At 47.5% G+C, this 14,217-nt stretch overlaps 1 protein-coding gene across 1 annotated transcript in view; it reads left to right on the top strand.

Annotated features, from left to right (window-relative positions):
* The first annotated feature begins 1,245 nt into the window (after positions 1-1,245).
* DNASE1L3 (deoxyribonuclease 1L3) overlaps positions 1,246-14,217 on the top strand; it is a 42,925-nt gene continuing 29,953 nt past the window's right edge. Inside the window, exon 1 of the mRNA XM_075321344.1 lies at positions 1,246-1,421. Coding sequence (XP_075177459.1) covers positions 1,290-1,421 — 132 coding nt within the window. The 5' untranslated portion in view covers positions 1,246-1,289. The remainder of the gene's footprint in view (positions 1,422-14,217) is intronic.

The following is a 14,217-nucleotide window of genomic DNA, read 5'->3' as shown; positions in this document are numbered from 1 at the left end:
TTAGTTAAGTCCATCACACTAATGGGTAAATCTGGGTCCCTCCTGTGGTCTAGTGGGTTCACTAATCCCACTCGCTGCCCTGACCTCACCACTGATTGGCAGCTTTCTGTGTACACTGTATATTAAAAGAAAGCTACCAATCAATGATGTACCGTAGGTAGGGTTACACAGACCAGGTGACCATGACGCATGAGACACATAGTCCTGTAGTGATAATCTCATGCTGATAAAACACTGATTTTATTGAAACAACAACCCACAGCATAGTAAGTGACACATCACTGGAATTAGGGGCTCAACACCCTACATCTTACTTACTGTTTTCAGATTACATAGAAAAGCCTGCTGACAGATTCCCTTAAAGTGGTTTGTGCCAAGATTACAAATTATCTACAGTCCTTGAGATTGATCACTATTCTGTCTGCAGCTTGTTCTCCATATCCCTGAATGAGGAAACCTCCTTGGCCCTGCATAACTTATTTCTTGAGGTTTTCAGACAGGGGTCTGGGTAATTTGCTGACCTCAGGAGCCCAGGTCTCTCCTTACTCTGGGATACTCACTTTTGCTCCTGGAGCTTTGGCACATAATTCACTTTGCTACTTTATTTATTTCATTTTTTTGCTACTTTTTTATGCCACTTTTTTTTTTTTGCTACTTTGTTTTTGCTACTTTTTGAGCTACTTTTTTTTGCTACTTTTTTGTGCAACTTTTTCTGCTACTTTGTTTTTGCTACTTTTTTTGTGCAACTTTTTTTGCTACTTTGTGCTACTTTTTTTGTGCTACTTTTTTTGTGCAACTTTTTTGCTACTGGTTTTGCTACTTTTTTTGTGCAACTTTTTTTGCTACTTTTTTTGTGCAACTTTTTTTTTGCTACTTTTTTTGTGCAACTTTTTTAGTCTCTAGTACTAGTAAAAAGGATTCACAAATAATAAACATGCATCATTTTTTGTGCAGTTGATCCTGAATTGTAGCGTGTTTTGCTTCTTAAATCCCCCCCAGTTTCCCCGCGTTGCTTTTTCCTTCGTGGTCACACACGTCTCTGCGTCCATTTCCTGCATTATATCGAAGCCAATGATTTTTAATAACGTTCTCTGTATTTAGGAGATGTATTCCAAGCCCATCACTTAATAAATCTCTCCGTATAAATATGAGACGCTGGCGTTCTGATGGGGACAGGGGGAACGGCCAAACAAAACAAATTACTTCTGAAAGTTGAGGAAGTTGTAGTTCCTGTTCACACCACAGTTTAGTGGGGACGGGGGAGCCGTACACACGTCTGATCCACGACCATGAAGCTTGCTGCTTTGCTCTTCACCCTCTGTGTTACCAATGTGGCCGCCTTTCGAATTTGCTCATTTAACATCCAGTCTTTCGGAGAGGCAAAGAGCGCCAAGCCAGAAGTGATGACTGTCATTGTGAAGGTGAGTCCTCTCGATCTGGACACTTTAAATTCCGTATCACCGTGTTATGGGCATCGCAGGATAGGGCCATTGTATAACGAACCATCATGACATTTACATACAAAGTATCCTTATTTCCGTGTTTCCCCGAAAATAAAACAAGGTCTTATATTTTGCTCTAGGGCTTATTTTCAGGGGATGTCTTATATTTTCCCATGAAGAACAATCCACATTAATTTTTGAACAAAAAAAAAAAAATCAATATTTATTCAAATCTAATCGTCATCACAATCTGGAGCATTTTGTGTTATTCCTGTTATTGGGTCAGATGCACATGGTCATATCTGATCTGTTCTCGTGGTCCAGTCCTATAGTGGTGGGTACAGACCGTATTTACAAAGGGTTAAATTACCTGCTTACATTTATTATTCTCTATGTGCTGCTAAGTTTACCCCCAAAAGAAAGCAGACACCCCCTAAAAGAATCGCATTCACTCTCACAAACAGATATGCATGGCTATCAGGTCCCCCTGTGTTCTACAGCAGTGGCTCCCCCTGGTGACTGGAAGCAGTATCACTCGCACAGGGTGATACTGGTACCCAATCTGTGTGTGAGAGCTTCTGTGCAATGCAGCTGGAACAGCGAGGGACCTGACAGCAACACAGATCTCTGTGTGAGAGCCCATCCACCATTAGCACTTGCCAACTGTAATTGTTTGTGGTCTGGTGATTTTATATATTATTTATTTTTTTTGTCTGCTTTCTTTTCTTTTGGGATTGTCTACTTTCGTTTCTTTTGGGGTTGTCTGCTTTCCTTTGGGGTTGTCTGCTTTCTTTTCTTTTGGCGTTGTCTGCTTTCTTTTCTTTTGGGGTTGTCTGCTTTCCTTTGGGGTTGTCTACTTTCTTTTCTTTTGAGATTGTCTGCTTTCTTTTCTTTTGGGGTTGTCTGCTTTTCTTTAGGGTTGTCTACTTTCATTTCTTTTGGGATTGTTTACTTTCCTTTTGGGATTGTCTACTTTCCTTTCTTTTGGGATTGTCTACTTTCTTTTCTTTTAGGGTTGTCTACTTTCATTTCTTTTGGGATTGTTTACTTTCCTTTTGGGATTGTCTACTTTCCTTTCTTTTGGGATTGTCTACTTTCCTTTCTTTTGGGATTGTTTGCTTTCTTTTCTTTTGGGGTTGTCTGCTTTCCTTTGAGGTTGTCTACTTTCTTTTCTTTTGGCGTTGTCTACTTTCTTTTCTTTTGGAGGGTTTTGGGGTTGCCTGCTTTCTTTTCTTTTGGGGTTGTCTGCTTTCTTTTCTTTTGGGGTTGTCTGCTTTCTTTTCTTTTAGGGTTGTCTACTTTCATTTCTTTTGGGATTGTTTACTTTCCTTTTGGGATTGTCTACTTTCCTTTCTTTTGGGATTGTCTACTTTCCTTTCTTTTGGGATTGTTTGCTTTCTTTTCTTTTGGGGTTGTCTGCTTTCCTTTGAGGTTGTCTACTTTCTTTTCTTTTGGCGTTGTCTACTTTCTTTTCTTTTGGAGGGTTTTGGGGTTGCCTGCTTTCTTTTCTTTTGGGGTTGTCTGCTTTCTTTTCTTTTGGGGTTGTCTGCTTTCTTTTCTTTTGGGGTTGTCTGCTTTTCTTTAGGGTTGTCTACTTTCATTTCTTTTGGGATTGTTTACTTTCCTTTTGGGATTGTCTACTTTCCTTTCTTTTGGGATTGTCTACTTTCCTTTCTTTTGGGATTGTCTGCTTTCTTTTCTTTTGGGATTGTCTGCTTTCTTTTCTTTTGGGGTTGTCTGCTTTCCTTTGGGGTTGTCTACTTTCTTTTCTTTTGGCGTTGTCTTCTTTCTTTTCTTATGGGGTTGTCTGCTTTCCTTTGGGGTTGTCTACTTTCTTTTCTTTTGAGATTGTCTGCTTTCTTTTCTTTTGGGGTCGTCTGCTTTTCTTTAGGGTTGTCTACTTTCATTTCTTTTGGGGTTGTCTACTTTCCTTTCTTTGGGGATTGTCTGCTTTCTTTTCTTTAGGGATTGTCTGCTTTCTTTTCTTTTGGGGTTGTCTGCTTTCCTTTGGGGTTGTTTACTTTCTTTTCTTTAGGGACTGTCTGCTTTTTCTTTTGGGGTTGTCTGATGCTCACCCTGAGGGCAGATGTGGTAAGAGGAAGGAGGGACTCCGGCAGCTGTTTATATGCCCTGGAGGAGGTCCCAGCAGCGAAGGGGGGTCAGCGGGGGGCATTGCACAATGGGAAGGAGGGAGAGGTGACCATGGGGGACGTAGCGAGGGGCTCAGCAGTCAGGGGCAGCGGCATCGGCCGCAGTGCCCTGCAGACTGCCGAGACCCACCAACCGGTTCCCCCTCCCCACCGCGCAATGAATGAGACCACACATGGAATATCTTTCTTTTGTACTTTATTGAAGGTATCCACGTAACACCATTCAATGTTGATATAAAAGGGGGTTGCTTGTTATTTTGGCCACAGCTTTAACCACAGGCACAAATCCGCCTTAAACCTGAGGGAGGAGGCCCGATGCCTACGGCCGTCCGTGGCAGGTTGGCTCTCACCAAATCCCTCTTCCACCGGCCACGGAGTGGCGAAGGCCCAAGCCTGAGCTGCGACCCCCACACAGGGCCCTTATGGCCCGCTCAACCCCGTCCTTACTGTCCGACAGGAAATTGTCTAGGCCTATATCATTAAGGCTACAACCATCCTCTAGCACCAAACAGCTGACCTCTGATTCCAGCATCTCGTGTCCAGGCACTATCCCTCTTCCTGACGCTATAAATTTGGCGATCTGCATATTAACGTGTTGCCTTGACCTTTCCACAGCTGCTATGTTCCTTGCCCCTATACAACTCAATCTCGGTAATATACTGGACCATACCCCCACTACGTTGCTAAAGAAGCTGCTGAACTTATCTAGGAAAGAAGCTGCTGAACTTATCTAGGACCACTTGCATGACCGCAAGCAGATCCTGGATCCTCACATTTACCAGGTCATTTCCACCCGTGAATGACCAGCACCAGTAGGCCAGTGGCTACTCTGGATATGCTCACTACCACGGGCAGGACCTGGGCCCAGGCCAGGCCCCGAACTCTTCTCCAGTGAAATTTCAGGTCACAAACTCCCAGCACGCTTCCACCCGGTCTCGACTCAGTCCGCCGTGCTGCCCAGAATATGTGTGAGTGACCTAGGATCCAGATGCTAGGTCTCGACAGATCTAAAAGAAAAAACGGTTACCTCTCTTGTATGCAAAACATTTTCCATCATCGTGTCAGCAAACATCATTGTATTAATGTTTCTTTAGGTTTGAAGGTGCGTAGATAACCGAAATGATATACATATATTTATTTAACAATTTATTTTATTTTATTTATTTTTTTTTTTTTTTTTTGTGTAATATATAAACGTGCCAAACAGTGGACAACTGGTGGCAGGGAACTACAGGACTGCACGGATAGGTATGAAGCTGGCCCTTGCTGCCTCGGTTGTCGTGTCGATGCGGAAGGAGTGCATGCCATAATCTCCTGGTTGTAGGTCCAGGTAGTAAATAGACATTTAAAGCAATGCCGAAAGTTGTGTCACCGTGAGTGGGATCACTCTGCGTGCTCCAAGAAGAATTTGTTGGGAACCCAAGACTCTAAGTGTCGCTGCAAGGTAAGGATGGGACATAGGATACCTGAAAACGGGAAAATAGGGAACCAAACTCCTCTACCGACCTGATCTATTTTGGAGCGCCTTATGCGAACCTGTACTCCACCATTGCAAACTATAACATTGTCGCGTAACAGACCACCGGTGCGACCTAGGGACCTGCTAACTAATTCGCTGACCGTCAAGGCTCCGAAGAATGCTAGCGAGAAGGCGGCCGAGAACAAGAGGACCTCGCTGTCATTGGTGCAAACGTCACCTAGCTGGTTTATTATGCCGGAAAGGATGGCGAATGAATTGGCCTTCCTGCTCTCCGTGCACCAGGGCTTCCAGCCTTTAACGGCCTGTTTGAACAGAAAGGCCTTGGTGACATCGGTCCATCCACGAACCTGAAAGTGAGAGGCTATTCCTGCAACCCGCTACTACGCTACTGTGCCCGGCAAGCCACTGGTATGTAGATGCGTTATGTCTCGAGCAACGGAATTGCTAAGAAAACCGCGGACACCTGGCTAGGCAGCGGTTGAACTATATTGAAATCATTCGTCCCAAGCCTTACCATACAAATGCCACGTTGATGGGATGCCTTAATCAGCGGAATCAACTGTCCACGGGGACCGTCCAGAGGGACTGTGGACACTTTTGGCCATTGTTGTCAGATTCTGGGTGCAATGCTCGAAACTTATGAAAATCAAATGCAATAAGGCATCAGCGATAGTGTTATCAATCCCCGGTATGTGGCTGGCCTTGACCCAGATATTATGTTCAAGGCACTTAAGAACTAAGGAACTAAGTATCGTAGCAAGCTGATCACCGGTGGTGAGGAAGATGCGAGGTGGTTAACGGCGTGGACGACACTTATGTAGTCAGTCCTGAAGCGGGTCCGATTGTTCGCCAACTTTTCTGCCCAAAGACTTGTAGCTACTATTATAGGGAACAGCTCGAGTAAAGTTTTTTTTTTTTTTTTTTTTTTTTTTTTTTTGTCCACCCAGACAGGTGCCGTGTTTTGGGCCAGCGATTAGCGTACCAATTGGGACCAAGGTAAACGCCGAATCCGGTGGACCCGGCAGCATCTGAAAATAGATATATCAGCGCTGGAAACTTCCTGTTCCTGGAAACATGAACGCCCATTGTAAGTAGCTATGAAGGACCTCCATACACCGAGCTCCTCACGTAGAGCGCTGGTGATGAAAATCATTTGATGGGAGGCAGTTATGCTCCTAGTGGCCAGGCAGAGCCTCAGTGAAAAGCCCCTTCCCATGGACATGACTCTAAAGGCGAAGGCGAGCAAGCCTAATAGAGATTGCATTTGCGCCAGGGTTACCTTACGAACCGCGCAGAACCCGTCAATGAGCGATGTGGTTTTTTCAACCTTTTTGAGTGGTAGCCGAAACATCATGATAATTGAGTCTATTTCGATTCTCAAATGAAAAGGCAGGTCACAGGGCCAACTGTTTTTTCGGCCAACAGCGGAAACCCAAACTTGTCCGCTATGACCTGGACAGATTTTAACGCGCTTGAGCATGCTTTAGAGTTGGTGTGGGAAAACGGACAAGAAATCATCCAAATAATGGGTGACCAATTTATTCTTTGCTACGTCCTTAACCACCCATTCCAGGAAAGAGCTGAAGAGCTCGAAGTGTGAGCAGGATATGGAGCAACCCATGGTAATTCACATGTGGTACAGAATTTTTTGTTGAAATAGCACCCTAGCAGGTGGGACAATCGGGGTGCACTAGTAGCGGGCGAAAGGCAGATGCTATGTCCGATTTTGCCATTAGTGCTCCTTACCCTGCTTTTCGCACCAGTGCGACCGCTTTGTCAAAAATGCGTAGGAAACTGCTGAGTCCTCTGTGGGGATGCCGTCATTGACTGACCGCCCAGCCGGGAAGGACAAGTAGTGTATGAGGCGAAATTCACCCTTTTCTTTCTTAGGCACTATCTCTAGGGGTGAAACGCGAGGGTTTAAGAATGGTAAATCTATAAATGGGCCTGCTAGTCGGCCTAACGCCACTTCCTTCAGTAGTTTGTTCCCCAGGACCTGTGGGAGGTCCCGGGCCGATTTGCGGTTGGGGGCGAAGGTTAGTTCTGAGGAGAACATAAAGGGGGATAAAGAAACCGTGGTTGAAACCGTCCCTAATAGCGTTGGCCGCAGCCTTATTGGGGTAACGTTCTAGCAATGGCTCCACCGCGTGCACGTTCACTGGAGTCTTTGGGACTTGGTGGTGCATTTTTAGTGTGATGCCAGTCTGGTTGCTTATCGCATTTGGAGGAGGTGTGATTGCCTCCGCACGATGAGCATTCGCGCTTGTATTTGCGGAGTCCTTGAAACCTGCGATGGCCTTCATTGAAAAGCCAACAGTGACCTGGTCTGCGGACATTTGCAGCTCCAGGTGTAGCGTGGTGAGAGGAAAAGTTTGGTGGGCCTGGAAACGACTGGTGGGACTTTTGCGCCATCATAAGCCACGAATCGGTGGCCTTAACTTCCCAACGGTTGGAATGCCAAGCATCTTCTAAATTCTTCGTCGTACTTCCACCAATGAGAACCGACATGGGTTTTATAGGAGTTGAAAATGGTATTGCAGTATTTTGCGAATTGACTCTCTTTTCTTTGTTGACTGTTTTTTGGTCCACTGATATTAGGGAACAGATATCGACGTATTCGTTTGCGCGAATTTTTTATTTATTTATTTATTTTAACTGTATCTGGTGTTAGGTGAGTTCCCAGCTGTGATACACAGCAGTAGAACACGTCCCTGTGTAAGTCGGACGCTGCTGCGTTACATCCTGATGTTGTACAAACGCGGGGTTAACCAGAGCTACTCCTGATGGTGTTAACAAGATCGCCCAATAAAAGTGGCGTACGTTTTGCGCCATTTTCCGAAACCCGTAGCGTTCTCATTTTGGGATCTATGGCGCAATGACTGCTTATTTTGCGTCTCGAGTTTACATTTTTTAATGGTACCATTTTGCGCAGATGCTACTTTTGATCGCCTGTTATTGGATGTTACGCAAAACATGCGGTGACCAAAAGCGTAATTTTGGGTGTTTTGTGTTTTTTTTTTTTTTTTTTGCTGCTACGAAATTTAACAATCAGATTAGGGACTCTAGATTGTGAGTTCCAATGGGGACAGCGTCGCCAATGCATAGAAAGCGCCGTGGACAGCGCTACCCAAGTGAATAAAATTATTAGCATTATTATTCTTTAATTGATTTTATATTTTGATAGATCAAGCTTTTCTGAACGTGGCGATACCAAATATGTGTATATATGTATACATATTTTTTTTTTTTTTTGTTTTATTATTTTATTTATTTATTTTTATTTTATTATTTTTATTTTATTTATTTATTTATTTATTTATTTTTTTTAAACTTGTCCCTTTAGGGGGATGTATGGATGTGCTTGACTGCTGCAGACCACCACGTTCGCTTTGTAAAGAATGCGAACGCTGGGCAGGAAATGCAGTTATAAAGCATGTTTGTTTATGACTGCATTTCCCTTTAAATTTGCCGCTTTTACTTTTAATGACATCACTTCCGGTCCGGGGGCCGAAAACCGGAAGTACAGTATAGTCACATGGTTGCCGAGTCAGAGGAAGTGACTCGGCTGCCATGGATACCGGATGTGACGCAGCCTCAGCATGGAGCGGTAAGCAACATGAGGGGCGCGTCATGCTGGGCGGTGCAGAGTGCCTGGGGGGAGGCGCTCTGCATTGTGGTGGCGAGCGTGATGCCAGGATTCCTGAGGGGAGGGGGAGCATCGCTGCGTGGCGTGGACGAACGCGATGCTCGGTGGGGGGCAGCATGCCTGGGTGACGGGGGTGCAGCGCTGCGAGATATATGTGAACCCGATGACCGGTGGGGCAGGGGATAGGTGGCCGGGGGTGAGAGCGGACCGGACCTTCTGGACCGGGCCGCCCTGCGCCTGGGGTCTGTTGTGGGGCTTAGGCGCTGCGGTGGACGGGAGGGTCTGGAAGACCTGCGCCCACCGCTGCTGGGAACCGGCAGGAGGGAGCTGGTGCCCACAAGGGAGGCAAGCCATTCGGCTCCCTCCCGTCCGCTCCTTTCTCTTACCGCTGCTTCCAGGGGGTCCATCGGCGATGCTCACCCTGAGGGCAGATGTGGTAAGAGGAAGGAGGGACTCCGGCAGCTGTTTATATGCCCTGGAGGAGGTCCCAGCAGCGAAGGGGGGTCAGCGGGGGGCATTGCACAATGGGAAGGAGGGAGAGGTGACCATGGGGGACGTAGCGAGGGGCTCAGCAGTCAGGGGCAGCGGCATCGGCCGCAGTGCCCTGCATTGTCTGCTTTCTTTTCTTTTGGGGATGTCTCCTTTATATCTACTTTCTTTGATGAAGAGTCCTTTTGTATTGTTTATGATTATTGTACTTGTCCCTATTATGTGTACCCCTTTTCACATGTAAAGTTCCATGGAATAGATGGCGCTATAATAATAAATAATAATATTCGTTATCTTTTTTAGCTGCTTGGACACTTCCATATCCTTATGGAACCGCAATAGGGTTATTTTTGGAGTAGGGCTTATATTTTAAGAACGCCAAGAAAAATAACCCACCGTACGGCTGAAATCCTTTTTGATAAAAATTCCTTTCTTCTTTATAAATTTTAAAATGACATATCAAGGAGCAGAATAGCATGTTGATGCGTTTCGACGGAAAGCCTTAATCATAACATATTAAGCGTATTTTTATATTTTCTGTACACTTTTATTTTAAGTATAGCCCAAAAAAATCCAACTGGAACTTATTTTCCGTGTAGGTCTTATTTTTGGGAAAACAGGGCATGCTCACTCATAATGTCATTTCTCCAGCCAAGCCTCCGTGACCATATCAAATTCTGCTGATATGACTGTGGTTAGTACGGGGTAATAGTTGCAAATGTGCCATTGACTTCATATGCCCTTCCAGAGATGAAATCGGCTGTGACTATCGGTGACGCCCCTGGACTATCAGGTCGTCACAGGGTACTGTACGCTCTTTCTCTTAAGTGCAGTATCCAAGTGTCACGAACCACCGGGGGGGTCACTCAGAAATCCCCCGCGCTGGCTACCAGTACGTCACAATCGGGGGGTAACAAGTGGGGGTCACCCCTCCTTTATACCTCCCGACCGACAGACAGAGCACGTGACGCGCTCTCTAGCGCCCCTCTTATAGTCAGGCCAATTATGGAATTGCCCGACAATAAGCAAGGAGGCCGCTATACTACTTATGCCGATTATTGAAGGGTCCCCGGTGAGAGTAGGGTATATATTCCCCCGACCTCCGCGGGCGGAATATATAAAACCTCCCTGAATCTCACTGGCCTCCCCACAATAATCCTTGGCACAACTCGCTGCCACCAACCGCTTCACGGTAACTATTAGCCGAACACACAGACGTGGGATTCAAGATCGAGATAACAGAACAGCCCAAGATTAATTATATAATTTAATCAGCCTAAAGCACACTAGAAACTACAATATATACAATAGGGAATCTACAGAATATACATATGTCAGAGTACAGTTACAGATAAAGCATGGTTTACAACAGGTATGCAATTCAATCAGTTACCTTGTGCGTCTGGCCACAGGGGGGCGCTGTAGACCAGGTTTCTAGGAACTCCCACAGATGTTTCCTGCACGTGACCCCCAGCGAAAGAACACTGGAAAATGGCCGAAGTAGGGTTATCAACCTGGGCAAATCCAGGTCCCCTCCTACCTTCGTGACCTCAGAGGGAGCACTGCTCCACCCCTGGCTGGAGTTATGGACAAAATCCACACATGGAATATGGCCATAACTTGGCCTGGGAGCGTCGTAGGCGGACGCCAATGCTCTCATTGTGACAGTTATGAATTTAGCTACAGAATGAGAGGTTTCATGACTTGTCTACTAGTTCCACATTGGCTGATATCACGCCTGGGGTATTTCCCAAGCTCCCGCTCCCATAAAAAAGGTGTGCCAGCATCGTCCGCATGCGAAAACACCATTTTTATGGTTGCCGTATTTATCGGAAATATGGCTTGCGAGATATGAACCATTTTTTACTGGAGTCGTTCTGTCTGGCTAGTTCCAGAGCCTTATAATGAGATACAACTCTTGTTACAGGGTGACGGCAGGGAGTCATCCTGTGTCCTTTGTTCCCACATCACCTAATTTCCATATCACAGGAGATGGCCATGGGATGGGTTGCTAAACAAGTTGTGTGAAGGAAAGGGGGGGTGACACCAGGAGAGGGCTTCCTGACATAACTTGAATATCATGATTTATCGTCATATCTCCGGATTTACCTCACACCAAGTCCCTCTTGGTTCTGGGTCCCTGTCATGCAGTGCTGCCTACAACAGCAAATCAAATCCTAGATACACCTTGCACCACACCCACCAGACACACCAATGGACGGCTTGAGCGGAATAGGTCCGCCCACCTAGGGGTCAGGATGGGGGGTTAGGAGTTTTGAGCAGTCAGGGAAGTGGAGTAGTTGGAGAGTGGAGTTGAAGAGGTTGGGAGTAGTGGCTCCCATGAGAAGCTTACTAGGTGGCAGACGGTGATCTGGACCAAAAGGAGTCGGACCCCCGGGCTCAGGGGATTGAGGCTAGGTGCCTGGGACCTGTCAGAGAGGATGGTCAGCAGCCTGGTCCTATCACCGGTCCGGGACCGAAGGCACGGTGGGGTACACGGACCCTAGGTCGTGGAGAAGCCTCAGGTAACCCGACAATTAGCCTGCGGAGAACGGAGCCTTTATGGACTATTCCCACCAGCTTCAGAATCGGGGCACTAGGGCAACGAGGGGTATAGGGCCTTCCATCCAAGCGGCCTACGAAAATCCCGAGCGTGAGCCCTGACAGCGAGCTCCCAATCTTAGCCATAGTGGGGAGCCGGGCCTAGCAAGTTCGAGACTACCGGGCCACTACGTTAAATTTACACTTTGTGCCAGGAGGCAGGTCACGGATCACCAGGCAGCACTGCAGGGGACGGGACCCGGACAAGCTCCACTTGAGCGGCAGCGGTACCAGAGACTTGGTTTACCCGGTTGTCAGCGTCTGTTTATTGACTGAGTGAGTACCTGAGTGATTTCCCCTTCCGGCACCTTATTGCACCATCTAGAGTCCCGGGGCCTACCCCTTACCCGTGTAGGGCAACGACACCTGGCTGCCCCCTACCAGTACCCCGGGTACTCCCATTGGCAGCGGTGATATCCCCAGTTACCGCACACCACGGGTGGCGTCACGAACTATACCTTCCCTGTAAATACCCCCCTTTTCTTTAGAGTGTGGCCCCTAAGCCCCCGGGTCTGGAGACCCACGAGCCACGAACTGACCCCATTCCGGATCTGAGCGGTTCAATCTGCTGCTGGGGCGGCACATATCCATAACATAAATGGGCACTGAGGATGTCAAATCTGCAGCACTGTCTAATGCTCCGCCGAAGGTGAATGAAACTTCCTAAAATCTGATTTGCGAGGCTGGTACTGTAATATGCTTTTTGGACGGTGCATCTACTGCAGGTGTGAACAAGCATGATGGGCCATATAGTGGCATGCATGTCCATACAGACATGTAGCGGGTGCAACTGCTCCGGGGCCCGGAGGTGAGGGGGGCCCATGCACAATTCTTGCACAGAGGCCCTTTACTTTCAGTGTCCGCCCCTGGGTCCATATGTATTGCAGTTGCGGCTTAATTTGCAGTTTTGTAAAAATTTATTTGAATTACAGAACCAAGAAAGTAGAAGAGATCTTAGAAGTCTCCTCCACAAGCTGCGAAGGAAATGTGATGCAGAGTTTCAACTCTGCAGCTGTCCATTACTGTTGCAAATTTTCACTGCAGATTTCTCCAATGTTGATGAATGCCAAAATCTATGGGTAATCCGCAGCAAAATCCAAATGCAGAATTTGCTGCAGATTAGCCATGGATTTGCCACATGTAATGATGAGCAATGTTGGGACATCTAATATAATTGCACTTTGCAATCTTTCTGTATAACGCCCCTGGACTAGTCAGGTCGTCACAGGGTACTGCACGCTCTTTATCTCCCAGTGCAGGACTCAACCCCCATGGTTCTGGGTTCCCATCTTGCAGTGTTGCCTCCACCAGCATCTACAAATCCCAGTCACACCTCGCACCACACCCTGTCAGGCACACCAGAGGGCTGCTAAGCTGGAATAGAGCTGCCTACATAAGGGTCAGGCAGGGAGGTGGGAGGTGACAAGTCAGTCGGCTCCAGGTGAGCAAGGAGTTCAGTAGTAGCCCTCGAGCAGTGAGGAGCTCGGAGGAATCTGGGAGTTGGAACTCCCAGGGGAGAAGCAGACTAGGTCGCAGACAGTGGTCGGAGACCCGGTCGCGGGAGATTGGGACTGGGTGCTTGGCTAGTCTTGGAGGATAGCCAGCAGCCACAGTTCAATAGCCGGGCTGGGACCGAAGGCACGACGGGGTACATGGACCCTAGGTCGGGGAGAAGCTTCAAGCAACCCGGCAATTAACCTGCGGACAGGGCCTTTATGGACTGTCCCCACGAAGCTCAGAGATCGGGGGCACTAGCGCAACGAGGGGGATAGGGCTTTCCAAGCAAAGCAGCCCACTGAAATCCCAAGCGTGAGCTCCTGAGAGCAAGCTCCTCTGCTGCTCTTAGTAGGGAGTGGGGCCCGTAAAGCTCCAAGCTGACGGGCCAACTGAACACTCTAAAAATACTGTGCCCGGAGGCGGGCCACAGACCACCAGGCAGTGCTGCAGGGGACGGGACCCAGATAAGCTCCCCCAAGAGGGCAGCGGCACCCAGAGACTTGGTTTACCACGTTGTAAGCGACTGCTTTTCTCCCGAGTGAGTACCTGATTAACCCCTACAACCAGCGAGCCTGCATTCCCCCTGCAATCCATCCCACCATCTGGGGCCTTTCCCTACCCGTGGAGGGTAACGTATTCTGGCTGCCCTACTCCATCACCCCGGGTACTCCTAACGGCAGCGGCGGTACTCCCTATTACCTCACACCACAGGTGGCGTCACAAACTATCAAATTTCCTTGTATATAACCCCTCATCACGTTTCGGCGTGACCCCGGGTCCAGAGACCCTCGCGCCACGAGTAGTGACACCCAGATCCGAGCGGTTCGACCGCTTCTGGGGCGGGACTCATCCGAGACATCTGCTTATTGCATATTTTTGCAAAACTGATCCACAAGTTGAGGCAAATAATAT

Source organism: Anomaloglossus baeobatrachus, chromosome 8, assembly GCF_048569485.1.
Source record: "Anomaloglossus baeobatrachus isolate aAnoBae1 chromosome 8, aAnoBae1.hap1, whole genome shotgun sequence".
Taxonomy (NCBI): domain Eukaryota; kingdom Metazoa; phylum Chordata; class Amphibia; order Anura; family Aromobatidae; genus Anomaloglossus; species Anomaloglossus baeobatrachus.
Note: the sequence above shows the minus strand (reverse complement) of the source record. Positions and strands in the feature narration are given on the sequence as shown.